Genomic DNA, 19,555 nt, shown 5'->3' with positions numbered 1-19,555 from the left:
TGGAGACTGACACATAGCAGAGACCAGAACCACACAGCTTCAGAACTCATGCACTTGACCACTAGACCACATCACAGCCTTGAAGGTAGCAGCCCCAGATGGTGGGGCGGGTTGAATTTAGAATTTGTCTTGCAGGCACTAGGGAGCCATGGAAGGTGTTTGAGCAAGAGAGTCATACTACTAGGACAGTGAGACCACCTTAGGTGGGTGGTTTCTTAGCAACAATAGCAGCCAGGACACCAGGAGGCCTGGGTCTCATCCCAGTTCTGCCACCTGTGACATGAGACAAGGTCCTTACTTCTTGGGACCTTCATGTCCCCATCTGTGAGAGGGGTGGGTGCTGGCTCAGAGGTTCTGCCTTAGAAGTTGTTTGAAAAAGCTGTGGTAGGGCCGGCCCCTACCACATACCACAAAATAAATAAATAAAATTATGGAAAAAAAAAAAAAAGCTGTGGGTAGCTGTGTGCATTGGCACAACCTTCGGGGAAAGCAAATTGATGTCAATCAAAATTTCAATCCAAAGTGCCCTTCTGCTGTTGGGAATCCCACACGTGGGCAGGAAATGTGTACAGGCTGGTTCTCTGGTGCCAGTGGGGACAGACTGATAGGGGGACGGTGGCACAGCCAGGAGGGGTAGGAGGTGGTGACTCTGCTGTAGAGTCAGCACAAGAAAGGAAGCCAGAGGTCTTCACAGCTGGTGGTGCAAGAGAAATAGTCAAAAAGCCCACTGCACAAGACTTATCCTGCCTTTGTGAAAATCATTCTAGATTTTTTTGCATTTTAGCACATCTGAAATTGTGTTTTTTTTTTTAATTTTATTTATTTATTTATTTATTTTCCCCCAGAGCCCCAGTAGATAGTCGTATGTCACAGTTGCACATCCTTCTAGTTGCTGTATGTGGGACGCGGCCTCAGCATGGCCGGAGAAGCGGCGTGTCGCTGCACGCCCAGGATCCAAACCCGGGCCGCCAGCAGGGGAGCGCGTGCACCCAACCGCTAAGCCACGGGGCCGGCCTAAAATTGTGTTGTCTTATATTCAAATCGAAGGTATCTTAAAGTTGATGAAATGAAGCAGAATTGAGAGGGCGAGGGTGCGCACGTGATTCTGGGGGGGCGGGGCTTACCCAAAGCCTTCCCTGTGCTTTTTTTTTTTTCGTGAGGAACATCAGCCCTGAGCTAACATCTGGAGCCAATCTTCCTCTTTTTTGCTGAGGAAGACTGGCCCTGGGCTAGCATCCGTGCCCATCTTCCCCTACTTTATATGGGACGCCGCCACAGCATGGCTTGACAAGCGGTGCATGGGTGCGCGCCCGGGATCCAAACCTGCGAACCCTGGGCCACCGAAATGCAGCGCGCGTTAACCGCTGCGCCACTGGTCTGGCCACCCCCCCTTTTCTTTTTTAATACAAGAAGCATCTATTACTTTACATATAGAACAATTTTAACACAGATGAACCCTGAGGACATTATGCTAAGTGAAATAAGCCAATCACAAAAAGACAAATATTGTATGATTCCACTTACATGAAGTATCTCAAGTAGTCAAATTCATAGAAACAGAAAGTGAAATCATGGTTTCCAGGGACTGGGTGGGAAGGGGAAATTTGGAATTGTTGTTTAGTGGATATAGATTTGCAACATGGAAAGTTCTGGAGACCTGTTTCACAACAATGTAAATATAGTTAATAACACTACTGAACTGTACACTTAAAAATGGTTAAGTGGTAAATCTTATGTATTTTTTTACCACAATAAAAAATTTTTTAAAGCTTAAAAACTGAAAAAAAAAACTATTTTAAGTATGTGTTTTACTCTGCCTTCGTCTTAACCATATTTAAGTCACTGTGAAAAACACAATTTTGCCTTTTTGTAATTCTGTTTGAGAAAGTTGGAAGTTTAATTAGCTTTCCAATCAACCAAACTTCTGCATTCGAGTACCTGTTTTAATTATTTTATTTGCATATGAACTATGGGTTTGCCACCAATGCTGGGATATTAAAGTTTCAGGACTTTTTCCCCCAGCTATAACCTAAAGAAAGAAGGGAAGGGGAGAGAAGGAGAGGTGGGGAGGAAGGAAGAGAGAAGGGAAGAAGGGAAGGGAAAAAGGGAAAGAAAAAAACTGCATGGAGGAAAAATCTGGAAGAGTATACCCTAGACTGTTAACAAGGAATAGGACTGGGCAATGCCCTTGCTTTCTATCTTATATCATTTGTATGGTTTAAGTTATTTTATAAGATAAAAAATGCCTGGGGGCCGGCCTAGTGGCGCAAGCGGTTAGGTGCACACACTCCGCTGCGGCGGCCCGGGGTTCGGCGGTTCGGATCCTGGGCGTGCACCGACGCACCACTTGTCAAGCCATGCTGTGGCGGCGTCCCATATAAAGTGGAGGAAGATGGGCACGGATGTGAGCCCAGGGCCAGTCTTCCTCAGCAAAAGAAGAGGAGGATTGGCAGATGTTAGCACAGGGCTGATCTTCCTCACACACACACGCACACAAAAAGATAAAAAATACCTAAAAGCATAAGCATATAAAATGAAACCAATTTTTTAAACATTTAAAAAATATTTTGGTTAAAGAAAGAATTCCAAGGCTTGAAAACAAGCCAGCACAGGGGATGCATCTGGGGCGGCCTCACTCTGAGGGTCACAGCTGGATCCACGTGTCAGCACACAGGGCCCGGTGCCAGGCTGCCCCATGTAAGCCTGGTTGGTGGGGGAGCATCACAGGAAATAGCTGGACCGGCTGCTTCGGGAAGCACACGTTGGGTTTGCAGCTGGTGGGAGATGCCCCCACCCCCAAGGGAGGGACCCTGAACCCCAAACGAGGAGGAAGTTTGGTCCTGGTCACAGAGGAGAGCCAGTGGAGGTTTCAGAGCAAAGAGGACCACGATGAGGTGGCTTCAGGAAGATAACTCTGGCAGTGAGGGGACCAGTCTCTGCTGGGTCTCATCTGAGAGAGTGAGAGTTTGTGCGGTTGAGGACTAGGCCCCAGGCCTCCTGCCCTCAGCGTCCTCCACCAAAGTCCCACCTCCTGATGCTAAACTGAACTTTCCCAGGGGCCACCCCCAGCAACCGACCCCCTCTTGACACCCTCCTACTGCACCTCCCCTCATGCCCACCAGTGGACAGACAGAAGAGCCATAGCATTCTGGGAGAAATTCTACCTAGAAACCTCTGTCTGACCCAGATTCCCAGAAGCCTTTGTGTGCGGCTGGAAGTCTGCCATATTCCCATATCCCCATTCCCCTGCAGGGCCTTGGGCTCCCCACACACGTAATGACTTTGCAAGGAGTAGTCCCTGTCTCTCCAACACGCCCCCCACCACCACCATTACTGTGTCTGGTCAGCCGGGCCCTGGGCCCTGCATCCTCCCAGCCTCCTGCCTGTCCTGCTGCTGTCCCAGCAAGGATGACCTCTCCAAGCAAGAAAGATGGAGGCTTTGCCCGCCTTGGGCTGGCACTCATGGCCTTTTGCCATCTGGCCCAAAGTGGTCTCACCTCCCACTGCTCCCTCCTTCTGCAGCCTCGCTGCCTACTGAGTAAGGCTGCGGGTCCCACCACTAGGCTTTCGTTTGGGCCATTCTTCCCCCCGACATTCCCTCCCTCATCAATTGCACCTAATACAGCACATGCACAAGGCTACCTCTTGCATGAACGTATATGTGCAGCGAGAGACAAATGCATGGTGCCATTCTCGCCTCCCAGCACCGTAGCCCACCGTCCCCGTTGGCCCAGTGCCCAGGAGAGCTCTCTTTCCAGTCCAGCAGACGGCCTGCCCTTGTCTCACACAGCCACCCTTTGTCAGGCCTCCACTCCCACGGGCATCTTATCTGCCTAAACAAGTTGTAATCTCCCAGAGTCACAGACCCCTTCTTCCTGCCAACCTGGAGTAAACAAGCCCTTTTACCGAGAGGTTGGCGGCAGCACCGCAGAGTCCACGGCTCACAGCACCCCTCCCAGGGTTGCAGCCCTGCCCGACTGCCTCCTGCTGGGCCCTGCAGGAAATTTCAGCTCCCTGCCCTCGGTGCCCCCAGGCCCCAGAGCTAACCTCTGACCCCACGCCTGCCCTCTCCCCCTCCACCCGCCGCTCTGGCCTCCTCCCTCCAGTCCCCCCCACCTGCTTCCTAGGACAGGGGTGTCATTATTCGCCCTTCCCCCAGCTCTTCCCCCAAATCTCTGCAGGACTCTTCCTTGTCCTTCAGGCCTCAGGAAGAACGTCACCTCCTCAATACTTCCTCTCCAAGAGCCCTGTTATTGTCATCGTAGTCTGACTGGGTGGCTGACTGGGACAGAACCTGCCATGGGGCCCCTTCCACTCCCTAGAACTGAGCTGGAGAGCAGTGTCTGGTCCCGTCTCACCCAAGAGGGAACTGGGGCTCTGAGACATAAAGTGACTTGCCAGAGATCACAAAGGCAGGGGGAAGCGGACTGGAAAAGCCAGGTGGGCTTGGCTCCAGAACCCCACACCCCGCCCAGCCCCTAGAGCTGCCAGGTCTCCACCCAAGCTGCAAAATGCACGACCCACTGGCTGGCTGAAAAATCTGGCCGTCCTGCTTGTGTGTGAGCTCCCTGCCTGGAGAGTGCGGGCACTGTCCGGAGGAGGCTCACAGCCCCGGGCAGAGAGAGCCAAGCTCGATCAGGACACACAGGAAACAGAGCAGGAGTTTAGGTGCATTTATTCCTGTACAAATCATTACAAAACCAAGTATGGGGTACTTGCCAGCCCCCGACCCCTCCATCCCAATGTGCAATGGCTCGCTGCTGGCCTCCTCCTCCTCCACCTGACCCCTCCCACTCCACAGCCTCCTCCAGGAAGCCCTCCAGCCTTCCCTTCCAGACTCTGAAAGAGCAGGGAGCAAACCCACCCCACTGAGGCCAAGCAATAAAGTGCCTGGTGTAGAGTGAGGGGACAGAACCCAGGCAAGACACCTCCCAGCCCCCTAGAGCCTTCCCAGTCCCAGCTGGGGGGACACCCTTGGACGACTCCAGCAGCTGCAGTCAAAGGGGCTGCATGCAACCCCAGTTTGGCTGGGATCCCCCTTTCTCAGCCCCACAGGCTCCTCCAACAGGTGGAAAGCCTGTCAGATGGCAGAAAAGGGGGCCTGGCTCTTTAAGAGCCAAGCTAATGGCAGCTTGGGTGGAGGGGCTGAGAGAACAGCTGAAGGTTTGTCCCTTTCCTACCAGCATCCCCCAAACCCTGGGGGAGTTTGCACAAAAATACTGTTTACTTTCCAGGAGAAGGTAGGGAAAGGAACCCCGGAGCCCCAGGGAGCTGAGCCCCCCAGCAAGCGGTGGTGGTTGGAGGGGTCCAGCCTTAGGGCGGACAGACCCAAGCCGTGGGTGGGGGAGGTGGCAGGGGGTCGCAGACTCCACGTTAGAATCTGACACAGGCAGAAGTGTGCCCAGAGAGCGTGCAAGGAGTTTGTCTAAGGCCAGTAAGGGCAGAGCCAAGACCCAGCCGCAGCCTCCCGCCTCCGGGATCCCCCACAACCCCACAAATGCCCCAGGCCGGCCTCCAGGCAGCTCCCACCCCCACGCAACCTCTCTTTCTGGCTCTGGGAAGCGAGGGGGCAACGCACAGCTTCCCCCAGCTCCTTGGGACAGGACCCCAGTGTCCCAGCCAATAGGAAGTGATTTGAGGTCCATCGGGGCTCTGAACCAAGGCCTCATGGGAAAGGACATGGCCTTAGCCTCAGATTACTCAGAAATACCCTGATTGACTGCTCAGACCCTGAATGGACAAGAAATACCCCTGACACCCCTGATTAACCACACAGAAGCCCAAATCCCTGATTGGCCAAGAAATACCCCCAGGCCCTGATTGGCTGGAGGATACACCCTCTTCAAGGTCCTGATTGGCCAGACGACACACTGGCCAGCCCTGATTGGCCAGGAGATACTGCGGCCAGCCTTGATTGGCCAGGAGCTGGCCATCAGCCAAGCGGCTGGGCGGAGAAACCCTCCTCCCGTGCCCCCTGTGAGGGACCCCTCCCCCCAGCAGGCGGCCTAGGTCCAGGACGGGTGGGAGAAGGTGATTCCGTACAGCTGGGCCCACGACGAGAAGACCCTCTTCTCGGTGATGAAGCGGTGGTGGTTGCCCTTGCGGCTGTGCTCATTCTGGATGTAGGTGACGCACTCGTCCGGGCCCTTGGGCTCGTAGTAGTGGTAGGGCATGTGCTGCAGGCGGGGCCGCTGGCTGGGCAGAGCGGAGGGGGCCGTAAGGGCAGGGTGGGCACCCAGGGGGCCCTTGCCCTTTCCAGCTCCTGACCTGCTGTAGGACCTCAGTGGGGGAAATCCCTGCCCTGGTCCTCAGTTTCCCCATCTGGAAAATGGGTGTAGGGTGGACTAGGTTTACTAGTCAAATTTTTTCTTTTTAAATGCAGTGGAACCTTTTCTTTTCCCAAGAGGGTCGCAGTGTAGGGTAGTGGTAACGGCTCTGGAGCCTGGCCTCTTACTATCTGTGGGACATTAGGCCACTCACAAAACATCCTCCTCAGTGTTTCTCATTTATGAAATGGGGAGAATAACGTACCTATCCCTTAGGGTCACTGTGAGGAGTAAACGAGATAAGGAACGTAGCTATGCTTGGTACACGGTCAGCACTGTCACCTAGTGGCCTTTTCATATAGTGATAATCATCACAGCTGTGATTTTTTTTGTGTGAGGAAGATCAGCCCTGAGCTAACATCCACGCCAATCCTCCTCTTTTTGCTGAGGAAGGCCGGCCCTGAGCTAACATCTATTGCCAATCCTCCTCCTTTTCCTTCTAGTTGCTGTATGTGGGACGCGGCCTCAGCACCGTGGACAAGCGGTGCGTCAGTGCGCGCCCGGGATCCAAACCGGGCCGCCAGTAGTGGAGCGCGCGCACGTAACTGCTACGGCCACGGGGCCGGCCCCAACAGCTGTGATTCATTACAAACTGGACTCCGGCTGAGCTTGGGGTTGAGGCCCCTGAGGTAGCTCAAGGAGCCTAGATCTCTGCAGTTTGAATCCCATAAAACAGAGGCCCTTGAAGGCCCCTCAGCCAAGGTTTCCAGGCCCCCAGCTCCATCCTGCGGCCAGCAACGGGGCGTTGTCCCGGGGGGGCTCACCTGCAGTAGTCGGGGGGGACCATGCCATAGACGTGCACGTGGTCACACAACTCCACCGCAATCACTATGGTGAACCAGCCTGTGCTCAACCACGAATGGGACTTTTCCCTGGGAGCAGAGAGGGGGCATGATGAGGGGACATGCAAGGATGAATCGTCAACCCACTCAGAGTTTCCCAGAACTCCTCCCACCCACCCCCTGGGGCCCTCCCCGACTTCAATACCCTGAGTCCAACCTGGCTGTGGGAGCACGGGCATGCCAGCAGAAGGCTTGTCTGGGCAGAGCTGAAGGGTGTGGAGAGAGCTCCTTTGAGGGAAAGAGTAGGAACAGGGCATGCTGGGAATAAACTGGGGAGACTGGTCACACTTGGGCAGGCTGGGAGTGACCATGACCACAGAGCATGCTAGGAACAGCTGTGCTCATGCTAGGAGCAAACTCCTAAGGAGAGACTAATCAGAGAAGGTCCTGCTGGGAGTGACCACAAGTTCAGAGCAAGGCATGGAAGAAGCAGCCAAGAATCTAGAGCTGTGCTGCCTACTACAGCAGCCACATGTGGACATGTGGGGTTGAGATGTGCTGTCAGTGTAAAATACAGACTCGATTTCTTAGTATGAGAAAAAGAATGTAGAATATGTCACTGATAATTTTTGATACTGATTACATGTTGACCTGAAAATATTTGGGATATATTTGATTGAAGGTGGTTCTTTGAAAAGTTTAAAAGAAAATAAACCTCTCACAAGATTGACAAGAAAAGAGAAAAGACACAGATTACCAATACCAAGAATAAAAGGGCCAGCCCACTGGCATAGTGGTTAAATTCACATACTCTGCTTCGGCAGCCCGGGGTTCGCCAGTTTGGATCCTGGGCGCGGACCTACTCACTGCTCATCAAGCCATGCTGAGGCAGTGTCCCACATAGAGTAATTAGAAGGATGTACAACCATGACATACAACTATCTACTGGGGCTTTGGGGAGAAAAAAGGAGGAAGATTGGCAACAGATGTTAGCTCAGGGCCAATCTTCCTCAAAAAAAAAAAAAAAGAATGGAATAAAAGAGAAGATACCATCACAGACCCTGTAGACATTAAAAGAATAATAAGGAAACCGCAAAAAACTACATACATGAATTTGACAACTTAAAAGAATAGGACAATTCCTTGAAAACCACAAACTAACAAAACGTAACCAAGACGATAATAGATAACCTCTAACTATTAAAGAAACTGAAAGCAACCTATAACTGTTAAAGAAATCATAGTTTAAAACCTTCTGAAGGGGCCAGTCCCGTGGCATAGCAGTTAAGTGTGCACGCTCCACTGCTGGCGGCCTGGGTTCGGATCCTGGGCGCGCACCAGTGCCCCGCTTGTCAGGCCATGCTGTGGAGGCGTCCCATATAAAGTAGAGGAAGATGGGCATGGATGTTAGCACAGGGCCAGTCTTCCTCAGCAAAAAGAGGAGGATTGGCATGGATGTTAGCTCAGGGCTGATCTTCCTCACACACACACAAAAAAACCTTCTGAAAAAGAACTCTCCAGGTCCACAAAGTTTCACTGGCAAATTCTACCAAACATTTAGAGAAGAAATAACACCAATTCTATACAATCTCGTCCAGAAAACAGAAGAACCATTTCCCAATTCATTTTCTTTTTTTTTAATTTTTTTTAATTTATTTTTTTGTGTGTGAGGAAGATCAGCCCTGAGCTAACATCCATGCCAATCCTCCTCTTTTTGCTGAGGAAGACCGGCCCTGAGCTAACATCTATCGCCAATCCTCCTCCTTTTTTTCCCTTTTTTTCCCCAAAGCCCCAGTAGATAGTTCTATGTCATAGTTCCACATCCTTCTTAGTTGCCGTATGTGGGACACCACCTCAGCACGGCCAGACAAGCGGTGCATCGGTGCGAGCCCAGGATCCGAACCCAGGCCGCCAGCAGCAGAGCGCGCGCACTTAACCGCTAAGCCATGTGGCCGGCCCCTCCCAATTCATTTTCTGAGGCCAGCATTACCCTGATACCAAAACGAGGCAAAGACAGTACAAAATAAACTACAGACCACTATCTCTCATGAACACAGATACAAAAATCTCCAAAAAACATCAGCAAATCATACCCAGCAATATATAAAAAGAGTAATACACCACAACCAAGTGAATTCCAGAAACACAAGGCTGATTCAACATTCACAAATAAATCAGTATAATCTACCATATTAATAGTCTTAAGAAAAACCACATGATATCAATTGATACAAAAAAACATTTGATCAAATTCAATATCCAGTAATGATAAAAACTCTTAGCAAACTAGTAAAAGAAGGGAACTTCCTCAACCTGATAAAGGGCACCTACAAAAACCTACAGCTAACATCATATTCAATGATGAAAGACTGAATGCTTTCCCCCAAGACTGGGACCAAGGCAAGGATGTCTACTCTCACCACTTCCGATACAATTCAACGTTGTATTGAAAGTCCTAGCCAGTGCAATAAGGCAAGAAAAAGAAATAAGAGGCATACAGATTGGAAAGGAAGAAATAAAACTGTCCTTACTTGCATGTCCTTACAACATGATCATCTGCACAGAAAATCCCAAAGAATCTACAAAAATTTCCCAGAACCCATAAGTAAGTTTAGCAGGATTATAGGATATAAGGTCAACACACAAAAATCAATCATATTTCGGGCTGGCCTAGTGGTGTAGTGGTTAAGCGCGTGCGCTCCGCTTCAGCGGCCCGGGGTTCGCAGGTTCGGATCCCAGGCACGCACCAACATACCGCTTGTCAAGCCATGCTGTGGCGGTGTCCCATATAAAGTAGAGGAAGATGGGCACGGATGTTAGCCCAGGGCCAATCTTCCTCAGAAAAAAGAGGAGGATTGGCATCAGATGTTAGCTCAGGGCTGATCTTCCTCACACACACACAAAAAATCAATCATATTTTTATATACTAGCAATGAATAATTGGGAACCAAAAAAAAAATGTTAAATACCATTTACAGTAGCTCCAGAAATTTTTAAATATTTAGTTATAAATCAAACAAAATATGTACAGGATCTATATGTTGGACAAACTGGGTTAAATATATTAAAATTAATTTTACCTTGTTACTTTTTACTTTTTCAATGTGGCTACTATAAAAATTTAAGTTACGTATGTGGCTCACATTACATTTCTATTGGACAGCACTGGTCTAGCTTTTCTAGGGAGATTAGTCAAGAGAAGGGCATGCTGGGAATGATGTATCCTTAGAATGGAGCATGCTGGGAGCAACTGTGTGCTTAAAGCAAGACGTGCTGGGAATAGTATACACTTTCCATGAGGCATGCTATGGGGAGTTCTCCTAGAAAGACGTAGGAGTGATGATAGATCTTTCTAGCATCTCCTAGAAAGACGCTTAGAGCAGAGAATGCTCGGAGCCTTTGTTTGCCCAAAGCAATGCATGCTGGGAGGAAGCCCTCCTGGGGAGACGAGGCCATATGGAGCATGTTAGAGATGACTCATGCTAAGAGCTGGACATGAAGAGAAGTCCCCTAGGAAACCTGACCTGAGGGTGGCAAGAAGTGACCACACCCTCAGAGCAGAGCATGCTAGGAGCAACAGGCCCTCTGGGAGGAACATGCTGAAAGGAGTACAGGGCTGGCGAGAGGGGGCAGGCAGGAGGCTGGTACCTGTCCTTGCCCGTCTCACCCCGGAAGAGGTCGTCAAATTGGCGCATGCGGCTGGGAGAGACGGCATAGGCCTCCATGTTGGGGAACGCCAGGCCTGCCCGCTGAATGACGTGCACGAGGCTGCCCTGGGGCTTCTGCATCCTGTTCGGGGGGCCCCAGAAGATGAACACGGTTTCGGGGGTCCGGTTGACGAACTCCTGGGGCCTCCGCAGCACACGGAATACGCTGGAATGGGCCACCACGCGGAAGGTGGTCTTGTTGCCCACGTCAGCTGAGTAGCCCGTGGTGGGCGCATCGTTCATGCGGATTGTGCACTCGGCCTGCTCGATCTCGGGGCCCAGCTTGGTGCCCAGCAAGTGGCTAGAGCTGGTGACAATCACGCACTGGCGGCACCGGGAGGGCAGCGTCTGGGAGAGGGGCAAGAAAAGTCAACACCGTCATGACCACTTGGAGCCAGGCCCTGTGCTATACGTCCTGGCCTCCAGGAGGCAGGAATTATTATGCCCATTTTAACGACAGGGAAACTGAAGCCCATTCACTCAACAATCAACAAATATTTAAAGCAAGCTGGCTAGTGGCCCAGTCCTGGGGACAGAGCAATGAGCAAGAGACCCCGCTCGTGCCTTCAAGAAGCTCCTGGTGGGGGAGACAGACAGTGAACAAGTCAAAGACAAAATAATGCCAGGCAGTGAGTAAAACATGCCAGGAAGAAAATAAAATAGCGGCAGAGGATCAAGAGTGACAGGAGCAGGGGCTCCTCTAGAAGGGTCGTCGGGGGAGGCCTCTCCAAGCTGAGACCTGAGGATGAAAAGGAACTTCGGAGGGAAAGTACTCGAGGCAGGAGGCACAGCAAGACCAGAGGCTCCAAAGCGGGAACAACCCTGGGGTGCTGAGAAGCCAAAGGGGGCTGCTCCACTGGGGCAGAGTTAAGGAGCAGGAGAACAGGACGGTCATCCAGGATATCCCCAAGGTCACACAGCAGAGGAGTGCAGGGCTGGGACTTGAACCCAGGTCTGTAGGGCCACAGAGCCCCAGCCTCAGCCTAGCTCCCCAAAGAGGAGGGAGCCCAGCTCTCAAAGAGGACGTCCTCCCCAATGCACCTGTGACATTTCCACGTCACCCACAAACAAGACACCACCTTGTCAGTAAGGAAAAGGTGTGGAAGCTTCTCTGCGCCTCTTTCCCCATTGATGATATGAACCAGTTGGAACCACATGTTCTCTGGGGCCTATTTTCTGCTCATGGAATTCCCATTCACTCTTCAAGGCTAAGTTCAGGTGCCACCTCCCCCAGGCAGCCTTCCCTGAGCCATTACTCCAAGATCCAGCAACCTGTCCCATGTACCTCAACCGATGGCCTTTCCAGCTTTGTGGAAGTCTACTTTTCTGGCCTCCCCATCAGGCTGGAAAGAGCGACAAGCCAAGCTCTGCCTCATTCCCTTCTGCATCCCCCACACTCAAGCTGTTCCACTTTCTCCCCGGTTCTACAGGTTTTATTTCTTTTTCAAGGGTTCTTACGGTAGAGAAAGTCTCAGTTAGGTGTTGCTCTGTCTCTAAACACCTGCTAATGGGCCCTTTCCCAGTGAGGGGGTGTCCAGAGCCCCAGGCTCTGCACATTGTGTATGCAAAGAACTTCAGAGATTTAGAAGGGTTAGTGAGGGTGGGGAGGGAGGAAGGCAGGGCCTCAGGGAGACCTCCTCTTCCTGGAAGGTGGATTCCATGCTTGAGGCCAATAATTTTCTCCCTGGGTGAACCCCAGAAATACAATCTGAGTTTTCTGGCAAACCAAGGCAAACAAAAGCCCCTGGAATGACTTTTGGCCTCATTCTACACAGCTGCCACTCAGCAGGGGTAGGGGCAATACCCTGGCTCCTCCCCTCCCATGCTGTGTGGCCTTGGACAAGCGACTTCACCTCTCTGAGCCTCGGTTTCCCCATCTCTTCAAGGGAGATAACAATGCTGACCTCATGGGGTTGGTGTGAGGATTACCGCTGATCACAGGGCCTGCACACAGCAGGCACTTGACAAAGGGCAACCATTATTATTACTGTTTTTGTGTTGTCAAGTACCCCAGTGTCCTGCTCCCAAACTCGCTGTGGACCCTCCAGCAGAGAGAGAGGTCAGTGAAAACCAGGGACACGTTTCCAAAGGGATTCTGACTCAGGAGAAGGTAGGATATTAGCACTAAGGGTGGGACCCTGGAGAGAACTGAGGCCCAGAGAGGAGCAGGGCGCTTGTCCAGGGTCACACAGCAAACGAGGGGCTGACGGCACTGGACTCCGGAGTCCACCCTTTCCTTTAGGAGGGATGGAGGGATGGAGAGAAGAGGGGGAGGAGGAAGGGGAAGAGGGAGCAGTGATGGGAGCAATGGGGAGACCAGTCACCGGGCGGCTCCCAGGAGCTCAAGGTAGCCGCCCTACCTTGTTGCCGAGAAGGGGGACGTAGCCTTCGGTCATACTCCACTTCTTGAAGTTGACGGGCCGGCGGGCGCGGCCCCGCAGGGAGCCGTAATGGAAGACCTCACTGGCACTGTTGGAGCTGTAGAGGATGAGGATGGTGATGAGGGCAAAGAGGATCACGAACACCGCTGACCGCTGCTCCTGGAGAGGGGAGAGGCCAGTGAGGGCCCAGCCACCTGCAGGGCCCCGCTAACTCTTGCTCTTCATTCCACCAGTTCAGGCACTGCCTCCTCCAGGAAGGCCTCCTCCAGCCCCCTGAGCACCCCCTCTCACAGCACCAATCACACTGCATTCAAACCACCATCCCCCCACAATTAGACCATGAGCTCTGAGGGCAGGGACTGAGTCAGCCTTGCTCCCCACCGTATCCCAGCTCCCAGCACATTCTCTTCTCTGGCTCCAGCCAGAAGGATGCTTGGACACACATGGGACATTCAAACAAGAGGGTCCAGGTCTTCCCCAAACTGTAACTCTCCATGAATGTTTATCATCCGGTTAAACCTGGAGGGGATGGATCTGGTCTGGAATCAGCATGCATGGGTGGTGGGAGCACCAACATGCGGCTGGCCAGGCAGGAAAGTGATATCCAAAGTGTCCACTGGGATTTATTTGCTCAGGGTCTGCAAGGCTAGGCGAGACCTGGGGGTCCTGGTTCCTTGTGCTGAGCCAGGTTAGTGAGGTTAGTGAGGTATTGCTTCTCAACTCCAAGTTCGCCCTTTTTGCCTGGTCTGTGAAAATGGATCTGGGCTCTTAACACATTTTTCCTTGCCGTCTAACTGCCTATTAAGCTTCGTCAGTAGAGGGCGGTGGAGACACATTGCAGGAGGAAAGGAGTTTGCTTCCTGGTTCTGGTGCACATGGCTTCCCCAGCACATGCTCCCTCTCCAGTTCCCAGCAGCCAGCATCAGCCTTCAGGCAGTTCTGGAGCAGAGCGCCTCTGGCCCCTGCAGTGATCACAGCTTCTCCAGAGCTCAGCTCATGCAGTACACTCAACCACCTGCAATACCCAGATACCATAAGCCTCCCCTCCCTGGAGCAGTTCTGTATGGAGCTTGGAGTGCCTCCCAGGAGTTACCTGCCATGAACAGCCCTCCCTGTAGCCTAGAGGGTGGATTTATGACAGCTTCCACCAGCACAGCACCACCGTGAGTTCCTGCCATCCAGTGGGCCACAGCTGTGCCCTCTCCAGCAAGGCCTGGATCTCAGCCCTGGGGTGCTGGCTGCTCCTTATCCCTGCTCTTCCTGGATTCCTCAGAGTTCCAATTCCTCGTTACTCCAATGCCCAGTTAGAGTTAATAATTCTTTACATTAAACTCTCCCTGTTCAAATTACTATGTGGTTTCTCTTTCCCAATTGGACCCAGACTGATACACCCACATCACCCCATCCCCAACCCTCAGGATCTGCCAAGACTGTGGTGCGGTGGATCCCAGGAAGGGGGTGTGCAGGCCCCGGCACACAGCAGGTGCTCAGGAAAGCATGAATGAATGGATGATGGGGAGTCCTGACACCCTCAGAGTGATGCTCACCACATTCAGTCATCTTTGACTCTGACCCTCCCCCATCCCCCACCTCCCCTCCACCTTCCCACCTCCACCCCCTGCACAGCACTCCACAGTCACCTTCTTGGGCAATCCTCTACCACAGATGGACCAGTCAAGCCTAGGAGGACAGAGCTGGACCTGTGCCCAGAGAGAGGCAGGAGCCTGCCCAAAGCCACACAGATCAGTGGCCACAGCAGGGCTCAAACCAGGGCCTCCCAGGCATCAGCTGCATCTTGGCGGGGAAGAGACTCGTGGGGCCTGGAGCTGAGGCAGGTCCAAAGGAGCCCACTTCACAGAGGGAAGTGAGAGGGAAGTAAGGACAAGAAACGAAGGGGGACTTACTCTGCTGCTACTCATCTCTCTCCGGCGTCTGCTGAGGGGCAGGGGCCAGTATCCTCCAGGTAGCCCAGGGGGCAGGGATGTCGGGTCACACCTGCAAGCCACAGAAAGGGTTATGGCCTGGGCGCCCTCCCCTAGGTCCAGCTGGTCAAAGGCTTCACCCTCCCACCCCCACCAGCTCTCCTACCCACCCATGACTGCAGGGCTCAGGGCCGTATCCATTTTGCAGATGGAGACACTGAGGCCCAGAAAGGGCAGGAACCTGCCTAAGATCACAAAGCCAGGTGGTGGCAGAGCCCTGCCTCCCTCCCTGCCCCTTGCTCTCTCCTACTCTGCTCCCTGAGCAGAGGCCTCCCTACACCCTGGCTCTCCCAGGCAGCTGGCAGGACTAAAGCTGGCTCCCCTGCTGGGGGACCTTCCCCCCACCCAGCAGGAGCCCATTCACACCGCTATCCTAAACCCTGCCGTGGGTCCCTGTGGCCTCGGAATAAAGCAACATTCTTTGTGTGTCCCCAAACTCCTCTGCACTCGCACCCTTCCAGGTCTTGCACAAACTATTTCCTGTCTGGAACACCCAGTCCTCCTGCACCCTGCTCATGCCCACTCATGCTCCAAGCCTGGGGTGGGCCATCAATTTCCCCTGCGTGTCACCTCCTCGCCAGGCTGAGAGCTCTCTGAGGACGCACAGGTCCTCACTCACATTCTCTGCTGTGCCTCGAGCGTGGAGACGGGTGCAGGAGGGTCGCTGAATGACTTCATTAATTATTAACGAGTAAGATCTTGGGGGTTAAGGGCACAGACTCATCTGTCAAGTGGCCACAACCACAGCCTCACCCTCAGAGGGCGGATGGGGGCCTCAGGGGATGGTGCAGCCTTGGCCAGCCCTTCCTTCCTGCCCCAGTCTCAGCGGCCTCGGCTGTGAGGTGACAAACTCAGCTCTGACCCGCACTCCCCAACCGACCCCCATTCTCGCAGGACCCAGCTCCTCTCCAGACCTCAATTTCCCCACCTGTCAAAATAAGTACGTGTGTCCAGCCCCCTCCGGCAGATTCAAGGACGGAGGGCACTAAGGGAGGGAGAGTGTGCAGAGAGAAACTGGGGCCTCGACGCTCCCAGCTCCGTCCTCCCCTCCTGGGGCCTCCCAGCTCCCGCCACTATCTCCGCCCCCTGACCTAGCTGCTGTTTACTCCTACACCGCCACCAGGAATAGCCAGAGAATCTCAGGCCAAAGGAGGCTCCGCCCACACGCCGCTCCTGATTGGTTAGGTCCTGGCTCCGCCCACTGACAAACCCCGCCCCCTCTGCGCGGGAGCCCCCCTCCCTCCTCCCGAGCCCAGTTTCAGGTTTCTCCCCCTCCAGACCCACAGCCAGTCAGGGGGCCCCGCGACTCTCACCGGGTCCAGTCCCCGCGGTACAGATCAGGAAACTGAGGCTCATCAGAAGGGAAGAGTGGCTTGTCCTTGAACTCACAGCCCGTCAGGGCAAAAGACAGGAGTCCAGAATTCCGGAGTCGCCCCCATCAGCCCTGATACCTCGGGCATTCCAGGCCCTTCCGGATCCAGCCGCCTCTCTGAGCTGAGCCTCCCCCCTCACTACCCTTTCTTCCGATGCCCCATGCTCCAGACACACTAGAGCACGCCAGTCCCCAGGACCACCCCCCACTTTCCCACCTTTGCCTGAGCAGTGCCCTCAGCCAGGACCACCGTCCCCCTGGTCAGCCCCGTCACAATCCTGCTCTGAGAAGGTCATGGTCAGTACAGCATCTCAGGTGCCAGTGCGCATCCCGAATCCAGCACTTACTGGCTGAGGGGCCTCGGGCAAGCCATGTGACCTCTCTGAGCCTCAGTTTCCTCATCTGTGAAACGGGAATGATAAGAGGAGGTAACTCACGGGGTTGTTGCCAGGATTCAAGCAGATGTGGCAAGGGAAGCACGGGGCTCGAAAGTGCTCGGTCGGTGCCCGCCGCTGTTAGTCTTGTGGTTATTCATTGTTCAAGGCCAGCCTCACCAAGAGTTTGCCAGGGAAACCTCTGACCCCCTAGGCCAGCGACTTCCCTCTAACATCAAGGATCGTGTGCAGGGAGCCGTGCTAAGCATCACCCACTCACTGAATCCTCCTGGCAACGCGGCACGGTAACGGCTCTTATTCACCATCTCACAGATAAGGAGACTGAGGTTCACAGAGGCAAAGTGCCTTGCAGGGCGGCCCAGAGCCTGCTGGGGAACCTTGTTTACAGGGAGAAGCCCAGGGCTGAGCCTGACGGGGTCTCCCTCGAGGATCCCCCTGGGCTGGAATGGGCACCTGGCTCGGCACCGCACCGGGGAGCAGGCCTGCTGGAGAGCGACTTGCTCAGGCTGGGGAGGCGGCCGCCCAGAGCGCTGGGCCGGGAGCCTGGACTCAGCCCCGAGGGGGGCCGTGCGGGCCGTGCAGGAGGGCTGAGTCTGTGGGCTAAGGGTGGGGGCCACACCCTGGCCTCTGTTTGGGGGCTTTGCCTCGCCCAGCCCGGGGAGTCCTCCCGCAGGGTCGGGAAGCCCCCACGATGCTCCTGGGAGGAGGACTCCGGGGAGAAGGGGGAGGGGGACTCCTAATTCCGAGATGGGGGGCGCCCAGCCCGTGGGTCCACCCGGGGGGGCGACTCACCCTCTGCGCCCCCCTTGCGCTGACCCCCCAAACTCCCGCCCTCTGAGGGATCCGAAGCCCTAGCCCCAGCTGGGAAGAGAAGGGAGGCAGGGTCCCCAAGCTCTAATGGGGTAGTGAGCGGCAGGAGGCCCCGCGAACCCCCGACAGCCCCTGGCCGCGGGGGCCGGGATTCCCGGGCGCGGTTGCCAAGAGCGAGTGGGTCTAGGGGAGCCCCCGCATCAATCTTCATCCCCAGCAGCTCCCGACCCTCCCCCCTCCCGCTGCCCGCCCCCGCGCGGCGCCCGCTCACCTCCCCCGGGGAGCGCCCGGCCCCCGCGGCCCCCGAGCCCCCTCACATGGCGCCGGGAGCCGAGAGCCGGGGTCCGCGCTCCTCCGGCCGCCCAGGCCCCGCCGCAGCCCCGGCCCGCCGGGTCCTAGCGCCGCCGCTCCCCGCTCGGGCCCAGGCCGGGGAAGCGGGCGGAGCCTCGAGGGGCCGCAGGTGGCTCCGCCCGGGGGCGGCGCCGGCGGGGAAGGGTGAGGGACAAGCGACCCCGGGCCCGGGCCACGTGAACGCCTCGCTGACCCCTCTGGGCAGCCCGCAGTGACAGCGAAACTGACAACAGCCTTCTGGAGTCCTTTGGGTCAGGCCCACTTCTATCTCGCGTTATCACCACCATGAAACTGAGTCCCGGAGCACACTGTACTTGCCATCAGTTGAGTTTCTCCCTGGACTCCCTTACCCCGGGCCTCCAGAGCGCGGCGTCCAGTAGTCACCCTGGGTGAACTCGGGGATCCACCTTGGATTCAAGTACAGCTCTGCCATCTACTAGCTGTGCAGCCCTGGCACATTACTGACCCTTCCCCTGGCTCTGGAAAATAGGGAGAACCTCATAGCGTGTTGGAATGATTAAAAATGCTATGTTACTTCTTATAAGTATTCATTGCATTATTTTATGTGATAGTGAAAAATAACTTAAGTAGCCATGATAGGGGCCTGGTTAAATAAACAAATGCACAGCCCTGCCAAAATGCATGATGCAGATCAAGGTGGACTGACAGGAAGAGATGTCCAGGATATTTCAGCAAAGAAAGCGAGTTAGAGAACTGCATCTCTGTAATCACTTTGGAAAACACAGTTGCAAAAATTTGCATTCTGCTCCTGGTAGATACCCTGAAGAATTTCTCGCACATGTATACAACAAAGTTCACAGCAGCATTGTTTGAAACAATACAAAACTGGGAACAGCTCATATATCCATCCACCGGAGAATGGAATATTTTATATTTTGGTACCCTCACAGTGTGGAATATTATAGAGCAGGGGAAAATGAATGAGCTACAATTACATGGATGGATCTTAGAGACATGGGGAGTGAAAAAGACAAGTCTTGGAAGACAAATGAAACTACACAATATATTGTTTAAGCATACAGTGGCCGGTAGGTCACCTCTCATAGCCAGGGACAGGAGATAGCTTTTGCCTGTCAGAGTGATTAAAGTTTTAAAAGCAAAAGTCAATGGGCCGGCTCCGTGGCTTAGCGGTTAAGTGCGCACGCTCTGATGCTGGCGGCCCGGGTTCGGATCCCGGGCGCGCCCCGAGGCACCACTTCTCCGTCCAACGCGAGGCCGAGTCCCACGTACAGCAACTAGAAGGATGTGAACCTATGACATGCAGCTATCTACTGGGGCTTTGGGGGGAAAAAATGAATAAATAAAATCTTTAAAAGCAAAAGTCAAGAACACAGTCATCTCTGTGGGGGAGGCAGGGATGCAGGAGAGGAGAGGAATGCAGAGGTGTGCAGTTCTAGTAATAGTCTGTCTTTAAGCGGGACATGGGTT

General features: G+C 54.0%; 1 protein-coding gene across 7 annotated transcripts; it reads right to left on the bottom strand.

The window, feature by feature from the left end:
- Nucleotides 1-5,773: 5,773 nt before the first annotated feature.
- On the bottom strand, nt 5,774-18,119 carry ST6GALNAC6 (ST6 N-acetylgalactosaminide alpha-2,6-sialyltransferase 6). Of its 7 annotated transcripts, none has more exons than XM_087419020.1 (7): nt 18,027-18,101; nt 16,898-16,952; nt 15,101-15,191; nt 13,176-13,355; nt 10,757-11,163; nt 7,091-7,198; nt 5,774-6,191 (listed from the first exon to the last, which is right to left on the bottom strand). In XM_087419020.1, the coding sequence occupies exons 2-7, from the start codon at nt 16,921-16,923 to the stop codon at nt 5,933-5,935; spliced, it is 1,071 nt and encodes a 356-aa protein (XP_087275146.1). In that variant the 5' UTR covers nt 16,924-16,952; nt 18,027-18,101; the 3' UTR covers nt 5,774-5,932. The 7 variants fall into 7 exon arrangements, with proteins under 7 accessions (XP_087275146.1, XP_087275149.1, XP_087275148.1 ...); XM_087419024.1 differs by having other exon boundaries at nt 5,863-6,195; nt 18,027-18,119; XM_087419023.1 differs by lacking the exons at nt 16,898-16,952; nt 18,027-18,101 and adding an exon at nt 16,988-17,954 and having other exon boundaries at nt 13,176-13,293.
- Nucleotides 18,120-19,555: the final 1,436 nt, after the last annotated feature.

Source organism: Ceratotherium simum, chromosome 29, assembly GCF_057802395.1.
Source record: "Ceratotherium simum simum isolate JZ-2026a chromosome 29, ASM5780239v1, whole genome shotgun sequence".
NCBI lineage: Eukaryota > Metazoa > Chordata > Mammalia > Perissodactyla > Rhinocerotidae > Ceratotherium > Ceratotherium simum.
The sequence above is the reverse complement of the archived record's forward strand: the minus strand, read 5'-3'. Positions and strand labels throughout refer to the sequence as shown.

Coding starts and splice junctions, on each gene's coding strand:
- ST6GALNAC6 (XM_087419020.1), bottom strand. CDS start 16,923: ATGGCTTGCCCGAGGCCCCTCAGCCA. Junction 11,164..13,175: donor TCCCCCTTCTCGGCAACAAG/GTAGGGCGGCTA, acceptor CCCCTCTCCCAG/ACGCTGCCCTCCCGGTGCCG. Junction 7,199..10,756: donor GGTGAGACGGGCAAGGACAG/GTACCAGCCTCC, acceptor CTCTGCTCCCAG/GGAAAAGTCCCATTCGTGGT.